The sequence below is a fragment of the Microplitis mediator genome, chromosome 3, assembly GCF_029852145.1.
Source record: "Microplitis mediator isolate UGA2020A chromosome 3, iyMicMedi2.1, whole genome shotgun sequence".
Taxonomy (NCBI): Eukaryota; Metazoa; Arthropoda; class Insecta; order Hymenoptera; family Braconidae; genus Microplitis; species Microplitis mediator.
In genome coordinates this window covers 12,589,987-12,609,639 of record NC_079971.1, presented here as the reverse complement: position 1 = coordinate 12,609,639, position 19,653 = coordinate 12,589,987, and the positions used below count along the sequence as shown (strand labels likewise).

General features: G+C 38.8%; 1 protein-coding gene across 1 annotated transcript in view; it reads left to right on the top strand.

Moving 5' to 3' along the window:
- Window positions 1-448: 448 nt before the first annotated feature.
- The window catches only part of LOC130665882 (urease accessory protein UreE-like), a 105,815-nt gene continuing 86,610 nt past the window's right edge, over window positions 449-19,653 (top strand). Inside the window, exons 1-2 of the mRNA XM_057466512.1 lie at window positions 449-551; window positions 2,564-2,805. Of these exons, the coding sequence (XP_057322495.1) occupies window positions 449-551; window positions 2,564-2,805 (345 nt within the window). The remainder of the gene's footprint in view (window positions 552-2,563; window positions 2,806-19,653) is intronic.

Genomic DNA, 19,653 nt, shown 5'->3' with positions numbered 1-19,653 from the left:
CATGATGGTCACCATGATCATAGTGACGATGGTCACCATGATCATAGTCATGATGGTCACAATGACTATAGTCATAACAGTCACAATGATCATAGTCATGATGATCACCATGACCATGGTCATGATTGACACCATGGTTATAGTCATGACGGTCACAACGACCATGGTCATGATGGTCACCATGATCATAGTGACGATGGTGACTATTATCATAGTCATGATCTTCGTAATGGTCACCATGATCGTGGTCATGATGGTCATGATAGTGACCATGATCATGATCGTAATGATCGTGATGCTGACCACGATCATAGTCATGACGGTCAACATGATCATAGTCATGATAGTCACTACGATCATGGTCAGGATGGTCACCATGATCATAGTCATGATGGTCACAATGACTATAGTCATAACAGTCACAATGATCGTAGTTATAGTGATCACTATGACTATGGTCATGATGGTCGACATGATAATGGTTATAGTGGTCAACATGACCATGGTCATGGTTGATCATGGTGGACATGATGGTCAATATGATCACGGTCGTAATGGTCACCATGATCATGGCTATGATGGTCACTATAACCATGGTTATGATGGTAATGATAGTGACCATGATCATGGTCATGATGGTAATCATGATCATGTCCATGATTGTCTCAATGGTCACTATGAACATGGTTATGATGGTCACCATGATCATGGTCAGGATGGTCACCATAATCATGGCTATGATGGTCACCATAACCATGGTCATGATGGTCATGATTGTGACCATGATCATAGTCATGATGTTAATCATGATCATGGTCATGATGGTCTCAATGGTCACCATAAACATGGTCATGATGGTCACCATGATCATAGTTATGATGATCACTATGACCATGGTCATGATGGTCACCATGATAATGGTTATAATTGTCAACATGACCATGGTCATGACGGTCATGATTGTCACGATGATCATGGTCGTAATGTCGGTCATAATGGTGACCATGATCATGGTCGTTGTGGTCGCCATGATCCTAGTCATGATGTTCACCATGATCCTAGTCATGATGTTCACCATGACCACGGTCATGATGGTGACCATGTTCATGGTCATGATGGTGACCATGATCACGGTCATGATGGTTTTAATTGTCGGCCTGATCGTGGTTGTGATGGTCTTCATGAACATGGTCATGGTAGTCAATATGACCATGGTCATGATAGTCAGAATGAACACGGTCATAATAGTCACCATAATCATGGTCATGATGGTGACCATAATCACGGTCATGATGGTAACCATAATCATGGTCATGATGGTCACGACGATCAAGGTCACAATAGTCACCATGATCATGGTTATTATGGTCAACATAACCATGGTGGTCATGATGGTTATCATGATCATGGTCATGATGGTCTCGATCGTCACTATGATCATGGTCATTATGGTCTTGATTGTCACCCTGATCGTGATTATGATGGTCATCATGAACATGGTCATCATTGTCACCGTGATCATGGTTATAACAGTCAACATGACCATGGTCATGTTAGACATGATGGTCACTATGATCATGGTCGTAATGGTCACCATGATCATGGTCATGATGGTAATCATGATCATAGTCATGATAGTCTTAATCGTCAACATGAACATGGTCATGATCGTCACCATGACCATGGTCATGATAGTCACGATGGTGACTATGATTATGGTCATGATGGTCACCATTATCATGGTCATAATGGTCACTATGATCGTGGATATGATGCTCAACATGACTATTGACATGATAGTCATGATGGTCACCATGGTCATGGTCATGATGGTCATGATGGTGACTATAATCATGGTCATGATGGTCATGATAGTAACCATGACAGTGGTCATAGTGGTCATGATGGTCACCATGATCATAGTTATGATAAGCACCACGATCATAGTCATAATAGTCACCATTATTATAGTCATGATGGTCACCACGATCATAGTCATGATGGTTACCATGATCATGGTCATGATGGTCACCATGATCATGGTCATGATGGTCATGAAAGTAACCATGATCATGGTCGTTATGATCGTGATGGTGACCATGAACATGGTCATGATATTCACCATGATCATAGTTATGATGGTCACTATCACCATGGTCATGATGGTCATTATGATCATAGTCTAATGGTCACTATGGTCATGGTCATGATGATCTTAATGGTCATCATATAATTGATCATGATAGTCACCATGATCATAGTTATAATAGTCAATATGACCATGGTCATGATCGTCACTATGATCATGTTCATGATGGTCACCATGATAATGGTCATGATGGTCTCTATGGTTATGGTTCTGATGGTCTCAACGGTCACTATAAACATGGTCATGATGGTCACCATGATTATAGTTATGATGGTCACAATGACCATGGTCATGATAGTCACCATGATCATGGTCATGATCGTCACTATGATCATGTTCATGTTGGTCTCAATGGTCACCATGAACATGGTCATGATGGGCACCATGATTATCGTTATGATATCCACCTTGAAGATGGTCATGATGGTCCCCATGATCATAGTATTTATAGTCACCATGATCATGGTCGTAAAGGTCATTATGATCTTGGTCATGGAGGTCACCATGATCATGCACAAAATGGTCATTATTGTCATGGTCATAATGGTACGGGTTGTGACCATAATCATGCTCATAATGGTCATTATTATCATGGTCATGATGGTCATGCCGGTCACTATGATTTTGGTCATGATGGTCACCATGATCATGTTCAGGTCAGTCGTGATGGTGACCATAACTTTGGTCGTGTAGGTCCGCATGATCATGGTCATGATGGTCAACATGATCATGGTCACAAAGGTCTTGATCGTCACCATGATCGTGGTCATAATGGTCAACATGACCATAGTCATGATGGTCACTATAAACATAGTCATAAAAGTCACCACGATCATAGTCATGATGGTCACTATGATCATGGTCATAATGGTCATGATAGTGACCATGATCATAGTCATGATAGTAACCATAATCATGGTCGTGATGGTCTTAATGATCACTATGAACATGGTCATGATGGTCACCATGATCATAGTTTTGATGGTGACTGATCATGGGTATGATGGTCACTATAATCATAGTCATGATGGTATTGATTGTAACCATGATCGTGGTTATGATAGTCACAAAAATCTAAGTCATAATAGTCACCGTGATCATAGGTATGATGGTCATGATGGTGACTATGATCATGGTCATGATAGTCATCATGATCATGGTCATGATGGTAAATATGATCATGGTCAAGATGGTCATGATAGTGACTATGATTATGATCATGATGGTAACCATGATCATAGTTATGATGGTCACCATGACCATAGCCATGATAGTCACCATGATCATGGCCATAATGGTCACTATGGTCGTGGTAATGATGGACACTATGATCATAGTCATGATGGTCACCATGACCATGGTCATGAAAGTCATTATGATCATGGTCATGATGGTAAAGATAATCATGGTCATGATGGTAAAGATAATCATGGTCATGATGGTCATGATAGTGACTATGATCATGGTCATGATGGTAACCATGATCATAGTTATGATGGTCACCATGAGCATAGTCATAATAGTCACGATGATCATGGCCATAATGGTCACTATGATCATAGTCATGATAGTCACTAGGATCATAGTTATGATGGTCACTATGACCGTGGTCATGATAGTAACCATGATCATAGTCATGATGGTCTAAATGGTCACAATGACCAATATCATGATGCTCACCATGATCATGGTCATAATGGTCATGATAGTAACTATGTTCATGGTCATGATAGTAACTATAATCATGGTCATGATGGTCTTAATGATCACTATAAACATGGTCATAATGGTCACTATGATCATAGTTTTCTAGTCGGTATGACCATAGTTATGATAGTCACCATACTCTAAGTCATAATAGACAACATCATCATGATTATGATGGTCACCATGATCATAGTTATGATGGTCATCATGACCATGGTCATAATAGTCACCATGATAATGGTCAGAATGGTCACTATGATTATGGTCATGATGGTCTCAATGGTAATGGTCATGATGGTCACAATGGTCACCATGAACATGGTCATGATGGCCACCATGATCATAGTTGTGATAGTCACTATGACCATGGTCATGATAGTCACCATGATCATGGTCATGATGGTCACTATGATCATGGTCATGATAGTCTCAATGGTCACCACGAACATGGTCATGATGGTCACTATGACCATGGTTATGACGGTCACCATGATCATAGTCATGATGGTCTTGATCGTCACCATGATCGTGGTTATGAGAGGCACCATAATCTAAATCATAATAGTCACCATAATCATAATTATGATGGTCATCATAGGCACTATGACGATGGTCATGATGGTCACCATGATCATGGTCATAGTGGTCATTATGGTCACTGTGATCATAGTCATGATGATCTCAATGGTCACCATGAACATTGTCATGATGGTCACTATGATCATAGTTATGATGGTCACTATGACCATGGTCATGATGGTTACCATGACCGTGGACATATTGCTCACATTGATGATGGCCATGATGGTCACTATGATCATGGTCATGATGGTCTTAATGGTCACCATTAACATGGTAATGATAGTCACCATGATCATAGTCATGATGGTCACCCTGAACATTTTTATGATGGTCACCATGATCATGCTTATAGTGGTCATGATGGTCACCATGATCATAGTTATGATTTTCTTGATTGTCTTCATGACCGTGGATATGATAGTCAGCATAATCTCAGTCATAATAGTCACCATAACCATGGTTATGATGATCATGATGGTGACTATGATCATGGACATGATAGTCACAATGATCATGGTCATGATGGTCACTATGATCATGGTCATGATGGACACCATGATCATGGTTATAATGGTCACCATAATCATAGTTATGATGGTCACCATGACCATGGTCATGATATCACCATGATCATGGTCGTAATGGTCACTATGATCATGGTCATGATGGTCTCAATGGTCACCCCGAACATGGTCATGATAGTCAGCATGATTAGTGTCATGATGGTCATAATGGTCACCATGACCATGATCATGATAGTCACTATGATCATGGTCATGATGGTCTCAATGGTCATGATTATGATGATCACCATGATCATAGTCATGACTGTCTTTATGGTCACCATGAACATGGTCATGATGGTCACCATGATCATGGTTACAAAGGTCACTATGACCATTGCCATGATAGTCACCATGATCATGGTCATGATGGTCACCAAGACCATGGTCATGATAGTCGTGACGGTCACCATGATCGTGGTTATGATCGTCACTAACATCATAGTCATAATGGTCATGATGATTACCATGATCATAGTCATGATAGTCACCATAATCGAAGTCATGATGGTCTTGATCGTCACTAGGATCATGCTCATAATGGTCATCATTATCATGGTCATGATGGTCATGCTGGTCACTATGATCTTGGTTATGTTGATCACCATGATCATAGTTATGTCAGTGATCATAATCATTGTCATAATGGTCACCATGATCGTGGTCATGATGGTCAGCATGATCATGGTCATGATGGTCACCATGATCATGGTCATGATTGTCAACATTTCATGGATCTGATAGTCTCCATAATCATGGTTATAAAGGTCATGTTGGTCTTAACGGTCACCATGAACATAATCATGATGGTCACCATGATCATGGTTATGATGGTCACCATGATCATAGTTATGATGGTCACCATGACCATAGTCATGATAGTAACCATGATCATGGCCATAATGGTCACTATGATCATAGTCATGATGGTCACTAGGATCATAGTTATGATGGTCACTATGACCGTGGTCATGATGGTCACCATGATTAGGGTCACGATGGTCACTATAATCATGGTCGTGATGGTCACCACGATCATGGTCATGATGGTCACTATGACGATGGTCGTGATGGTCACCATAATCGAAGTCATGATGGTCTTGATCGTCACTAGGATCATGCTCATAATGGTCATTATTATCATGGTCATGATGGTCATGCTGGTCACTATGATCTTGGTCATGATGGTCACCATGATCATAGTTTTGATGGTCGCTATGACCATGGTTGTGATGGTTACTATAATCATAGCCATGATGATATTGATTGTCACCATGATCGTGGTTATGATAGTCACCAAAATCTAAGTCATAATAGTCACCATGATCATAGTTATGATGGTCATGATGGTGACTATGATCATTGTCATGATGGTCACCATGGTCATTATCACGACCATGTTCATGTTCATGGTCACTATCACGATCATAACGATCATTATGATGATTATTATCATGACCATCATGACCATGATCATAGTGACTATTACGACTATTATGACTATGATCATGGTGACCATCATGACCATGATTATAGTCACCATCATGACCATCATGACCCTGACCATGGTGACCATCATGAACATCATGTCTTTGGTCATGTTGAGCATCGTATCCACGATCATAGTGACCATTATGACCATGATCATGGTGACCATCATGACAATAATCATAGTCACTGTCGTGATTATCATGACCATGGTCATGGTGACGATCATGACTTTGATCATGCTGTCCATCACGACCATGATCATGGTGACCATCAAGACCAAGATCATGGTGACCATCGTCACTATGATCATGGTGACCATCATGACCATCGTCGTGGTGACCGTCATGTTTATGATCATGGTCTCCATCATGACCATGGTCATGGTGACCATTATGACTATGATCATTGTGACTGTTATGACTACAATCATTGTGACCACCATGACTATGATCATGGTGACCATCGGCACTATGATCATGGTGACCATCATGCCCATGGTCATGGTGACCATCATGACTATGATCATGGTGACCATCATGAACATGGTCCTTGTGACAGTCATGACTATGATTATGGTGTCTATCATGACCATGGTCATGGTGACCATTATGACTATGATCATCGTGACTGTTATGACTATAATCATTGGGACCATCATGACTATGATCATGGTGACCATCATGACCATGGTCTTGGCCACCATCATGACTATGATCATGGTGACCATCATGACCATGTTCGTGGTCACTATCACGATCATAACGATCATGATGATGATTACTATCATGACCATCATGACCATGATCATAGTGACTATTACGACTATTATGACTATGATCATGGTGACCATCATGACCATGATTATAGTCACCATCATGACCATCATGACCCTGACCATGGTGACCATCATGAACATCATGTCTTTGGTCATGTTGAGCATCATATCCACGATCATAGTGACCATTATGACTATGATCATGGTGACCATCATGACAATAATCATAGTCACCGTCGTGATTATCATGACCATGGTCATGGTGACGATCACGACTTTGATCATGCTGTCCATCACGACCATGATCATGATGACCATCAAGACCATGATCATGGTGACCATCGTCACTATGATCATGGTGACTATCATGACCATGGTCATAGTGACCATCATTACTATGATCATGGTGACCATAATGACAATAATCATAGTCACCATCGTGACCATCATGACCATTGTCATATTGACGATCATGACTTTGATCATGCTGTCCATCACGAACATGATCATGGTGGCCATCAAGACCATGATCATGGTGACCATCACAACCATGGTCATAATGACCATCATAACTATGATCATGGTTACCATCATGACCATGATCATGGTGACCATTACGACCTAGATCACATTAACGATCAAGACCATCATGACTATAATCATGGTGACGATCGGGATCATCATGACTATGATCATGGTGACCATCATGACCATGGTCATGGTGACCATCATGACTATGATCATTGTGACTGTTATGACTATAGTCATTGTGACCATCATGATTATGATCATGGTGACCATCGTCACTATGATCATGGTGACCATCATGACCATCGTCGTGGTGACCGTCATGTTTATGATCATGGTCTCCATCATGACCATGGTCATGGTGACCATTATGACTATGATCATTGTGACTGTTATGACTACAATCATTGTGACCACCATGACTATGATCATGGCGACCATCGGCACTATGATCATGGTGACCATCATGCCCATGGTCATTGTGACCATCATGACTATGATCATGGTGACCATCATGACCATGGTCCTTGTGACAGTCATGACTATGATTATGGTGTCTATCATGACCATGGTCATGGTGACCATTATGACTATGATCATTGTGACCATCATGCCCATGGTCATTGTGACCATCATGACTATGATCATGGTGACTATCATGACCATGGTCCTTGTGACAGTCATGACTATGATCATGGTGACCATCATGACCATGGTCTTGGCCACCATCATGACTATGATCATGGTGACCATCATGACCATGTTCATGGTCACTATCACGATCATAACGATCATGATGATGATTACTATCATGACCATCATGACCATGATCATAGTGACTATTACGACTATTATGACTATGATCATGGTGACCATCATGACCATAATTATAGTCATCATCATGACCATCATGACCCTGTCCATGGTGACCATCATGAACATCATGTCTTTGGTCATGTTGAGCATCATATCCACGATCATAGTGACCATTATGACCATGATCATGGTGACCATCATGACAATAATCATAGTCACCGTCGTGATTATCATGACCATGGTCATGGTGACGATCACGACTTTGATCATGCTGTCCATCACGACCATGATCATGGTGACCATCAAGACCATGATCATGGTGACCATCATGACCATGGTCATAGTGACCATCATTACTATGATCATGGTGTCCATCATGACCATGGTCATGGTCACTATCATGACCATCATGACCATGACCATGGTGACCATCATGAACATCGTGTCTTCGGTCATGTTGAGCATCATATCCACGATCATAGTGACCATTATGACCATGATCATGGTGACCATCATGACAATAATCATAGTCACCATCGTGACCATCATGACCATGGTCATGTTGACTATCATGACTTTGATCATGCTGTCCATCACGACCAGGATCATGGTGGCCATTTGAGGTCGCGAAAACACGATTTTCTAACTTTTGTCCCAATTATCAGAAATTTGACGGACCAAGCTTAGATTGCTTATTTTAATGCATAGGAACGATATTGAGTAATTTGGAGATTTTTCTAATAAGTTGGTTTTCTTGACTTTTTAGGTCGCAAAAACACAATTATCTAACTTTTGTCCTAAACATCAAACATCAGTCGGACCAAGCTCAGAACCCATATTCGATGCATAGAACCGATATTAAGCGATTCGGAGATTTTTCTAAAAAGTTGGTTTTTTCGACTTTTCAGGTCGCAAAAACACGATTTCCTAACTTTTGTCCTTATTATCATAAATGAGTCAGACCAAGCTCAGAACGCTTATTTCGATTCATAGAAACGATCTATAATGATCGGGAGATTTTTCTAAAAAGTTGGTTTTTTCGACTTTTCAGATGGCGAAAACACAATTTTCTAACTTTTGTCCTAATAATCAGAAATGAGTCGGACCAAGCTTAGATCGCTTATTTTGATGCATAGGAACGATATTTATCGATTCCGAGATTTTTCTAAAAAGTTGGTTTTTTCGTTTTTTGCGGTCGCGAATACACGATTTTATAACTTTTGTCCTAATTATCGGATATGAGTCGGACCAAGCTCACAACCCATATTCGATGCATAGAACAAATATTGAGCGATTCGGAGATTTCTCTAAAAAGTTCGTAGTTTCGACTTTTGAGGTCGCGAAAACACGATTTTCTAACTTCTGTCCCAATTATCAGAAATGAGTTGGACCAAGCTTAGATCGCTTATTTTGATGCATAGAAACGATATATAGCGATCCAGAGATCTTTCGAAAAAGTCGGTTTTTTCGACTATTAAGGTCGCGAAAACACGATTTTCTAACTTTTGTCCTAAACATCAGAAATGAGTCGGACTAAGCTCAGAACGCTTATTTCGATGCATAGAAACGATATATAGCGATCCGGAGATTTTTCTAAAAAGTTGTTTTTTTCGACTTCTGAGGTCGCGAAAACACGATTTTTTAACTTTTGTCCTAATTATCAGAAATGAGTCGGACCAAGCTTAGATCGCTTATTTTGATGCATATGAACGATATTTAACCATCCGGAGATTTTTCGAAAAAGTCGGTTTTTTCGACTTTTCAGGTGGCGAAAACACGATTTTCTAACTTTCGTCCTAATCATCAGAAATGAGTTGGACCAAGCTCAGAACGCTTATTTCTATGCATAGAAACGATATATAGCGATCCGGAGATTTTTCTGAAAAGTTGGTTTTTTCGACTTTTGAGGACGCGAAAACACGATTTTCTAACTTTTGTCTTAAACATCAGAAATGAGTCGGACTAAGCTCAGAACGCTTATTTCGATGCATCGAAACGATATATAGCGATCCGGAGATTTTTCTAAAAAGTTGTTTTTTTCGACTTCTGAGGTCGCGAAAACACGATTTTTTAACTTTTGTCCTAATTATCAGAAATGAGTCGGACTAAGCTTAGATCGCTTATTTTAATGCATATGAACGATATTTAACCATCCGGAGATTTTTCGAAAAAGTCGGTTTTTTCGACTTTTCAGGTGGCGAAAACACGATTTTCTAACTTTCGTCCTTATTGTCGGAAATAAGTCGGACCGAACTCAGAACGCTCATTTCGATGCATAGCAACGATATCGAGTGATCCGGAGATTTTTCTAAAAAGTAGTTTTTTTCGACTTCTGAGGTCGCGAAAACACGATTTTTTAACTTTTGTCCTAATTATCAGAAATGAGTCGGACCAAGCTTAGATCGCTTATTTTGATGCATATGAACGACATTTAACCATCCGGAGATTTTTCGAAAAAGTCGGTTTTTTCGACTATTGAGGTCGCGAAAACACGATTTTCTAACTTTTGTCCTAAACATCAGAAATGAGTCGGACTGAGCTCAGAACGCTTATTTCGATGCATAGAAACGATATATAGCGATCCGGAGATTTTTCTAAAAAGTTGTTTTTTTCGACTTCTGAGGTCGCGAAAACACGATTTTTTAACTTTTGTCCTAATTATCAGAAATGAGTCGGACCAAGCTTAGATCGCTTATTTTGATGCATATGAACGATATTTAACCATCCGGAGATTTTTCAAAAAAGTCGGTTTTTTCGACTATTGAGGTCGCGAAAACACGATTTTCTAACTTTTGTCTTAAACATCAGAAATGAGTCGGACTAAGCTCAGAACGCTTATTTCGATGCATCGAAACGATATATAGCGATCCGGAGATTTTTCTAAAAAGTTGTTTTTTCCGACTTCTGAGGTCGCGAAAACACGATTCTTTAACTTTTGTCCTAATTATCAAAAATGAGTCGGACCAAGCTTAGATCGCTTATTTTGATGCATAGGAACGATATTTATCGATTCCGAGATTTTTCTAAAAAGTTGGTTTTTTCGACTTTTCAGGTGGCGAAAACACGATTTTCTAACTTTCGTCCTAATCATCAGAAATGAGTCGGACCAAGCTGAGACCGCTTATTTCGTTGCATAGAAACGATATATAGCGATCCGGAGATTTTTCTAAAAAGTTGTTTTTTCGACTTTTCAGGTGGCGAAAACACGATTTTCTAACTTTCGTCCTAATCATCAAAAATGAGTCGGACCTAGCTCAGAACGCTTATTTTGATGCATAGAAACGATATATAGCGATCCGGAGATTTTTCTAAAAAGTTGTTTTTTTCGACTTCTGAGGTCGCGAAAACACGATTTTTTAACTTTTGTCCTAATTATCAGAAATGAGTCGGACCAAGCTTAGATCGCTTATTTTGATGCATATGAACGATATTTAACCATCCGGAGATCTTTCGAAAAAGTCGGTTTTTTCGACTATTAAGGTCGCGAAAACACGATTTTCTAACTTTTGTCCTAAACATCAGAAATGAGTCGGACTAAGCTCAGAACGCTTATTTCGATGCATAGAAACGATATATAGCGATCGGGAGATTTTTCTAAAAAGTTGTTTTTTTCGACTTCTGAGGTCGCAAAAACACGATTTTTCAACTTTTGTCCTAATTATCAGAAATGAGTCGGACCAAGCTTAGATCGCTTATTTTGATGCATATGAACGATATTTAACCATCCGGAGATTTTTCGAAAAAGTCGGTTTTTTCGACTTTTCAGGTGGCGAAAACACGATTTTCTAACTTTCGTCCTTATTGTCGGAAATAAGTCGGACCGAGCTCAGAACGCTCATTTCGATGCATAGCAACGATATCGAATGATTCGGAGATTTTTCTAAAAAGTTGTTTTTTTCGACTTCTGAGGTCGCGAAAACACGATTTTTTAACTTTTGTCCTAATTATCAGAAATGAGTCGGACCAAGCTTAGATCGCTTATTTTGATGCATAGGAACGATATTTAACCATCCGGAGATTTTTCGAAAAAGTCGGTTTTTTCGACTATTGAGGCCGCGAAAACACGATTTTCTAACTTTTGTCTTAAACATCAGAAATGAGTCGGACTAAGCTCAGAACGCTCATTTCGATGCATCGAAACGATATATAGCGATCCGGAGATTTTTCTAAAAAGTTGTTTCTTCCGACTTCTGAGGTCGCGAAAACACGATTTTTTAACTTTTGTCCTAATTATCAGAAATGAGTCGGACCAAGCTTAGATCGCTTATTTTGATGCATATGAACGATATTTAACCATCCGGAGATCTTTCGAAAAAGTCGGTTTTTTCGACTATTAAGCTCGCGAAAACACGATTTTCTAACTTTTGTCCTAATTATCAGAAATGAGTCGGACCAAGCTTAGATCGCTTATTTTGATGCATATGAACGATATTTAACCATCCGGAGATTTTTCGAAAAAGTCGGTTTTTTCGACTTTTCAGGTGGCGAAAACACGATTTTCTCACTTTCGTCCTAATCATCAGAAATGAGTTGGACCAAGCTCAGAACGCTTATTTCGATGCATAGAAACGATATATAGCGATCCGGAGATTTTTCTAAAAAGTTGTTTTATCCGACTTCTGAGGTCGCGAAAACACGATTTTTTAACTTTTGTCCTAATTATCAGAAATGAGTCGGACCAAGCTTAGATCGCTTATTTTGATGCATATGAACGATATTTAACCATCCGGAGATCTTTCGAAAAAGTCGGTTTTTTCGACTTTTCAGGTGGCGAAAACACGATTTTCTAACTTTCGTCCTAATCATCAAAAATGAGTCGGACCTAGCTCAGAACGCTTATTTTGATGCATAGAAACGATATATAGCGATCCGGAGATTTTTCTAAAAAGTTGTTTTTTTCGACTTCTGAGGTCGCGAAAACACGATTTTTTAACTTTTGTCCTAATTATCAGAAATGAGTCGGACCAAGCTTAGATCGCTTATTTTGATGCATATGAACGATATTTAACCATCCGGAGATCTTTCGAAAAAGTCGGTTTTTTCGACTATTAAGGTCGCGAAAACACGATTTTCTAACTTTTGTCCTAAACATCAGAAATGAGTCGGACTAAGCTCAGAACGCTTATTTCGATGCATAGAAACGATATATAGCGATCCGGAGATTTTTCTAAAAAGTTGTTTTTTTCGACTTCTGAGGTCGCAAAAACACGATTTTTCAACTTTTGTCCTAATTATCAGAAATGAGTCGGACCAAGCTTAGATCGCTTATTTTGATGCATATGAACGATATTTAACCATCCGGAGATTTTTCGAAAAAGTCGGTTTTTTCGACTTTTCAGGTGGCGAAAACACGATTTTCTAACTTTCGTCCTTATTGTCGGAAATAAGTCGGACCGAGCTCAGAACGCTCATTTCGATGCATAGCAACGATATCGAATGATTCGGAGATTTTTCTAAAAAGTTGTTTTTTTCGACTTCTGAGGTCGCGAAAACACGATTTTTTAACTTTTGTCCTAATTATCAGAAATGAGTCGGACCAAGCTTAGATCGCTTATTTTGATGCATAGGAACGATATTTAACCATCCGGAGATTTTTCGAAAAAGTCGGTTTTTTCGACTATTGAGGCCGCGAAAACACGATTTTCTAACTTTTGTCTTAAACATCAGAAATGAGTCGGACTAAGCTCAGAACGCTCATTTCGATGCATCGAAACGATATATAGCGATCCGGAGATTTTTCTAAAAAGTTGTTTCTTCCGACTTCTGAGGTCGCGAAAACACGATTTTTTAACTTTTGTCCTAATTATCAGAAATGAGTCGGACCAAGCTTAGATCGCTTATTTTGATGCATATGAACGATATTTAACCATCCGGAGATCTTTCGAAAAAGTCGGTTTTTTCGACTATTAAGCTCGCGAAAACACGATTTTCTAACTTTTGTCCTAATTATCAGAAATGAGTCGGACCAAGCTTAGATCGCTTATTTTGATGCATATGAACGATATTTAACCATCCGGAGATTTTTCGAAAAAGTCGGTTTTTTCGACTTTTCAGGTGGCGAAAACACGATTTTCTCACTTTCGTCCTAATCATCAGAAATGAGTTGGACCAAGCTCAGAACGCTTATTTCGATGCATAGAAACGATATATAGCGATCCGGAGATTTTTCTAAAAAGTTGTTTTTTCCGACTTCTGAGGTCGCGAAAACACGATTTTTTAACTTTTGTCCTAATTATCAGAAATGAGTCGGACCAAGCTTAGATCGCTTATTTTGATGCATATGAACGATATTTAACCATCCGGAGATCTTTCGAAAAAGTCGGTTTTTTCGACTATTAAGGTCGCGAAAACACGATTTTCTAACTTTTGTCCTAAACATCAGAAATGAGTCGGACTAAGCTCAGAACGCTTATTTCGATGCATAGAAACGATATATAGCGATCCGGAGATTTTTCTAAAAAGTTGTTTTTTCCGACTTCTGAGGTCGCGAAAACACGATTTTTTAACTTTTGTCCTAATTATCAGAAATGAGTCGGACCAAGCTTAGATCGCTTATTTTGATGCATATGAACGATATTTAACCATCCGGAGATCTTTCGAAAAAGTCGGTTTTTTCGACTATTAAGGTCGCGAAAACACGATTTTCTAACTTTTGTCCTAAACATCAGAAATGAGTCGGACTAAGCTCAGAACGCTTATTTCGATGCATAGAAACGATATATAGCGATCCGGAGATTTTTCTAAAAAGTTGTTTTTTTCGACTTCTGAGGTCGCGAAAACACGATTTTTTAACTTTTGTCCTAATTATCAGAAATGAGTCGGACTAAGCTTAGATCGCTTATTTTAATGCATATGAACGATATTTAACCATCCGGAGATTTTTCGAAAAAGTCGGTTTTTTCGACTTTTCAGGTGGCGAAAACACGATTTTCTAACTTTCGTCCTTATTGTCGGAAATAAGTCGGACCGAACTCAGAACGCTCATTTCGATGCATAGCAACGATATCGAGTGATCCGGAGATTTTTCTAAAAAGTAGTTTTTTTCGACTTCTGAGGTCGCGAAAACACGATTTTTTAACTTTTGTCCTAATTATCAGAAATGAGTCGGACCAAGCTTAGATCGCTTATTTTGATGCATATGAACGACATTTAACCATCCGGAGATTTTTCGAAAAAGTCGGTTTTTTCGACTATTGAGGTCGCGAAAACACGATTTTCTAACTTTTGTCCTAAACATCAGAAATGAGTCGGACTGAGCTCAGAACGCTTATTTCGATGCATAGAAACGATATATAGCGATCCGGAGATTTTTCTAAAAAGTTGTTTTTTTCGACTTCTGAGGTCGCGAAAACACGATTTTTTAACTTTTGTCCTAATTATCAGAAATGAGTCGGACCAAGCTTAGATCGCTTATTTTGATGCATATGAACGATATTTAACCATCCGGAGATTTTTCAAAAAAGTCGGTTTTTTCGACTATTGAGGTCGCGAAAACACGATTTTCTAACTTTTGTCTTAAACATCAGAAATGAGTCGGACTAAGCTCAGAACGCTTATTTCGATGCATCGAAACGATATATAGCGATCCGGAGATTTTTCTAAAAAGTTGTTTTTTCCGACTTCTGAGGTCGCGAAAACACGATTCTTTAACTTTTGTCCTAATTATCAAAAATGAGTCGGACCAAGCTTAGATCGCTTATTTTGATGCATAGGAACGATATTTATCGATTCCGAGATTTTTCTAAAAAGTTGGTTTTTTCGACTTTTCAGGTGGCGAAAACACGATTTTCTAACTTTCGTCCTAATCATCAGAAATGAGTCGGACCAAGCTGAGACCGCTTATTTCGTTGCATAGAAACGATATATAGCGATCCGGAGATTTTTCTAAAAAGTTGTTTTTTCGACTTTTCAGGTGGCGAAAACACGATTTTCTAACTTTTGTCTTAAACATCAGAAATGAGTCGGACCTAGCTCAGAACGCTTATTTCGATGCATAGAAACGATATATAGCGATCCGGAGATTTTTCTAAAAAGTTGTTTTTTTCGACTTCTGAGGTCGCGAAAACACGATTTTTTAACTTTTGTCCTAATTATCAGAAATGAGTCGGACCAAGCTTAGATCGCTTATTTTGATGCATATGAACGATATTTAACCATCCGGAGATTTTTCGAAAAAGTCGGTTTTTTCGACTTTTCAGTTGGCGAAAACACGATTTTCTAACTTTCGTCCTAATCATCAGAAATGAGTCGGACCAAGCTCAGAACGCTTATTTCTTTGCATAGAAACGATATATAGCGATCCGGAGATTTTTCTGAAAAGTTGGTTTTTTCGACTTTTGAGGACGCGAAAACACGATTTTCTAACTTTTGTCTTAAACATCAGAAATGAGTCGGACTAAGCTCAGAACGCTTATTTCGATGCATCGAAACGATATATAGCGATCCGGAGATTTTTCTAAAAAGTTGTTTTTTCCGACTTCTGAGGTCGCGAAAACACGATTTTTTAACTTTTGTCCTAATTATCAGAAATGAGTCGGACTAAGCTTAGATCGCTTATTTTGATGCATATGAACGATATTAAACATCCGGAGATTTTTCGAAAAAGTCGGTTTTTTCGACTTTTCAGGTGGCGAAAACACGATTTTCTAACTTTCGTCCTTATTGTCGGAAATAAGTCGGACCGAGCTCAGAACGCTCATTTCGATGCATAGCAACGATATCGAGTGATCCGGAGATTTTTCTATAAAGTTGTTTTTTTCGACTTCTGAGGTCGCGAAAACACGATTTTTTAACTTTTGTCCTAATTATCAGAAATGAGTCGGACCAAGCTTAGATCGCTTATTTTGATGCATAGGAACGATATTTAACCATCCGGAGATCTTTCGAAAAAGTCGGTTTTTTCGACTATTGGGGCCGCGAAAACACGATTTTCTAACTTTTGTCTTAAACATCAGAAATGAGTCGGACTAAGCTCAGAACGCTCATTTCGATGCATCGAAACGATATATAGCGATCCGGAGATTTTTCTAAAAAGTTGTTTTTTCCGACTTCTGAGGTCGCGAAAACACGATTTTTTAACTTTTGTCCTAATTATCAGAAATGAGTCGGACCAAGCTTAGATCACTTATTTTGATGCATATGAACGATATTTAACCATCCGGAGATCTTTCGAAAAAGTCGGTTTTTTCGACTATTAAGGTCGCGAAAACACGATTTTCTATCTTTTGTCCTAAACATCAGAAATGAGTCGGACTAAGCTCAGAACGCTTATTTCGATGCATAGAAACGATATATAGCGATCCGGAGATTTTTCTAAAAAGTTGTTTTTTTCGACTTCTGAGGTCGCGAAAACACGATTTTTTAACTTTTGTCCTAATTATCAGAAATGAGTCGGACCAAGCTTAGATCGCTTATTTTGATGCATATGAACGATATTTAACCATCCGGAGATTTTTCAAAAAAGTCTTTTTTTTCGACTATTGAGGTCGCGAAAACACGATTTTCTAACTTTTGTCTTAAACATCAGAAATGAGTCGGACTAAGCTCAGAACGCTCATTTCGATGCATCAAAACGATATATAGCGATCCGGAGATTTTTCTAAAAAGTTGTTTTTTCCGACTTCTGAGGTCGCGAAAACACGATTTTCTAACTTTTGTCCTAAACATCAGAAATGAGTCGGACTAAGCTCAGAACGCTTATTTCGATGCATAGAAACGATATATAGCGATCCGGAGATTTTTCTAAAAAGTTGTTTTTTTCGACTTCTGAGGTCGCGAAAACACGATTTTTTAACTTTTGTCCTAATTATCAGAAATGAGTCGGACCAAGCTTAGATCGCTTATTTTGATGCATATGAACGATATTTAACCATCCGGAGATCGTTCGAAAAAGTCGGTTTTTTCGACTATTAAGCTCGCGAAAACACGATTTTCTAACTTTTGTCCTAATTATCAGAAATGAGTCGGACCAAGCTTAGATCGCTTATTTTGATGCATATGAACGATATTTAACCATCCGGAGATTTTTCGAAAAAGTCGGTTTTTTCGACTTTTCAGGTGGCGCAAACACGATTTTTTAACTTTCGTCCTAATCATCAGAAATGAGTCGGACCAAGCTCAGAACGCTTATTTCATTGCATAGAAACGATATATAGCGATCCGGAGATTTTTCTGAAAAGTTGGTTTTTTCGACTTTTGAGGACGCGAAAACACGATTTTCTAACTTTTGTCTTAAACATCAGAAATGAGTCGGACTAAGCTCAGAACGCTTATTTCGATGCATCGAAACGATATATAGCGATCCGGAGATTTTTCTAAAAAGTTGTTTTTTCCGACTTCTGAGGTCGCGAAAACACGATTTTTTAACTTTTGTCCTAATTATCAGAAATGAGTCGGACTAAGCTTAGATCGCTTATTTTGATGCATATGAACGATATTAAACATCCGGAGATTTTTCGAAAAAGTCGGTTTTTTCGACTTTTCAGGTGGCGAAAACACGATTTTCTAACTTTCGTCCTTATTGTCGGAAATAAGTCGGACCGAGCTCAGAACGCTCATTTCGATGCATAGCAACGATATCGAGTGATCCGGAGATTTTTCTAAAAAGTTGTTTTTTTCGACTTCTGAGGTCGCGAAAACACGATTTTTTAACTTTTGTCCTAATTATCAGAAATGAGTCGGACCAAGCTTAGATCGCTTATTTTGATGCATAGGAACGATATTTAACCAACCGGAGATTTTTCGAAAAAGTCGGTTTTTTCGACTATTGAGGCCGCGAAAACACGATTTTCTAACTTTTGTCTTAAACATCAGAAATGAGTCGGACTAAGCTCAGAACGCTCATTTCGATGCATCGAAACGATATATAGCGATCCGGAGATTTTTCTAAAAAGTTGTTTTTTCCGACTTCTGAGGTCGCGAAAACACGATTTTTTAACTTTTGTCCTAATTATCAGAAATGAGTCGGACCAAGCTTAGATCACTTATTTTGATGCATATGAACGATATTTAACCATCCGGAGATCTTTCGAAAAAGTCGGTTT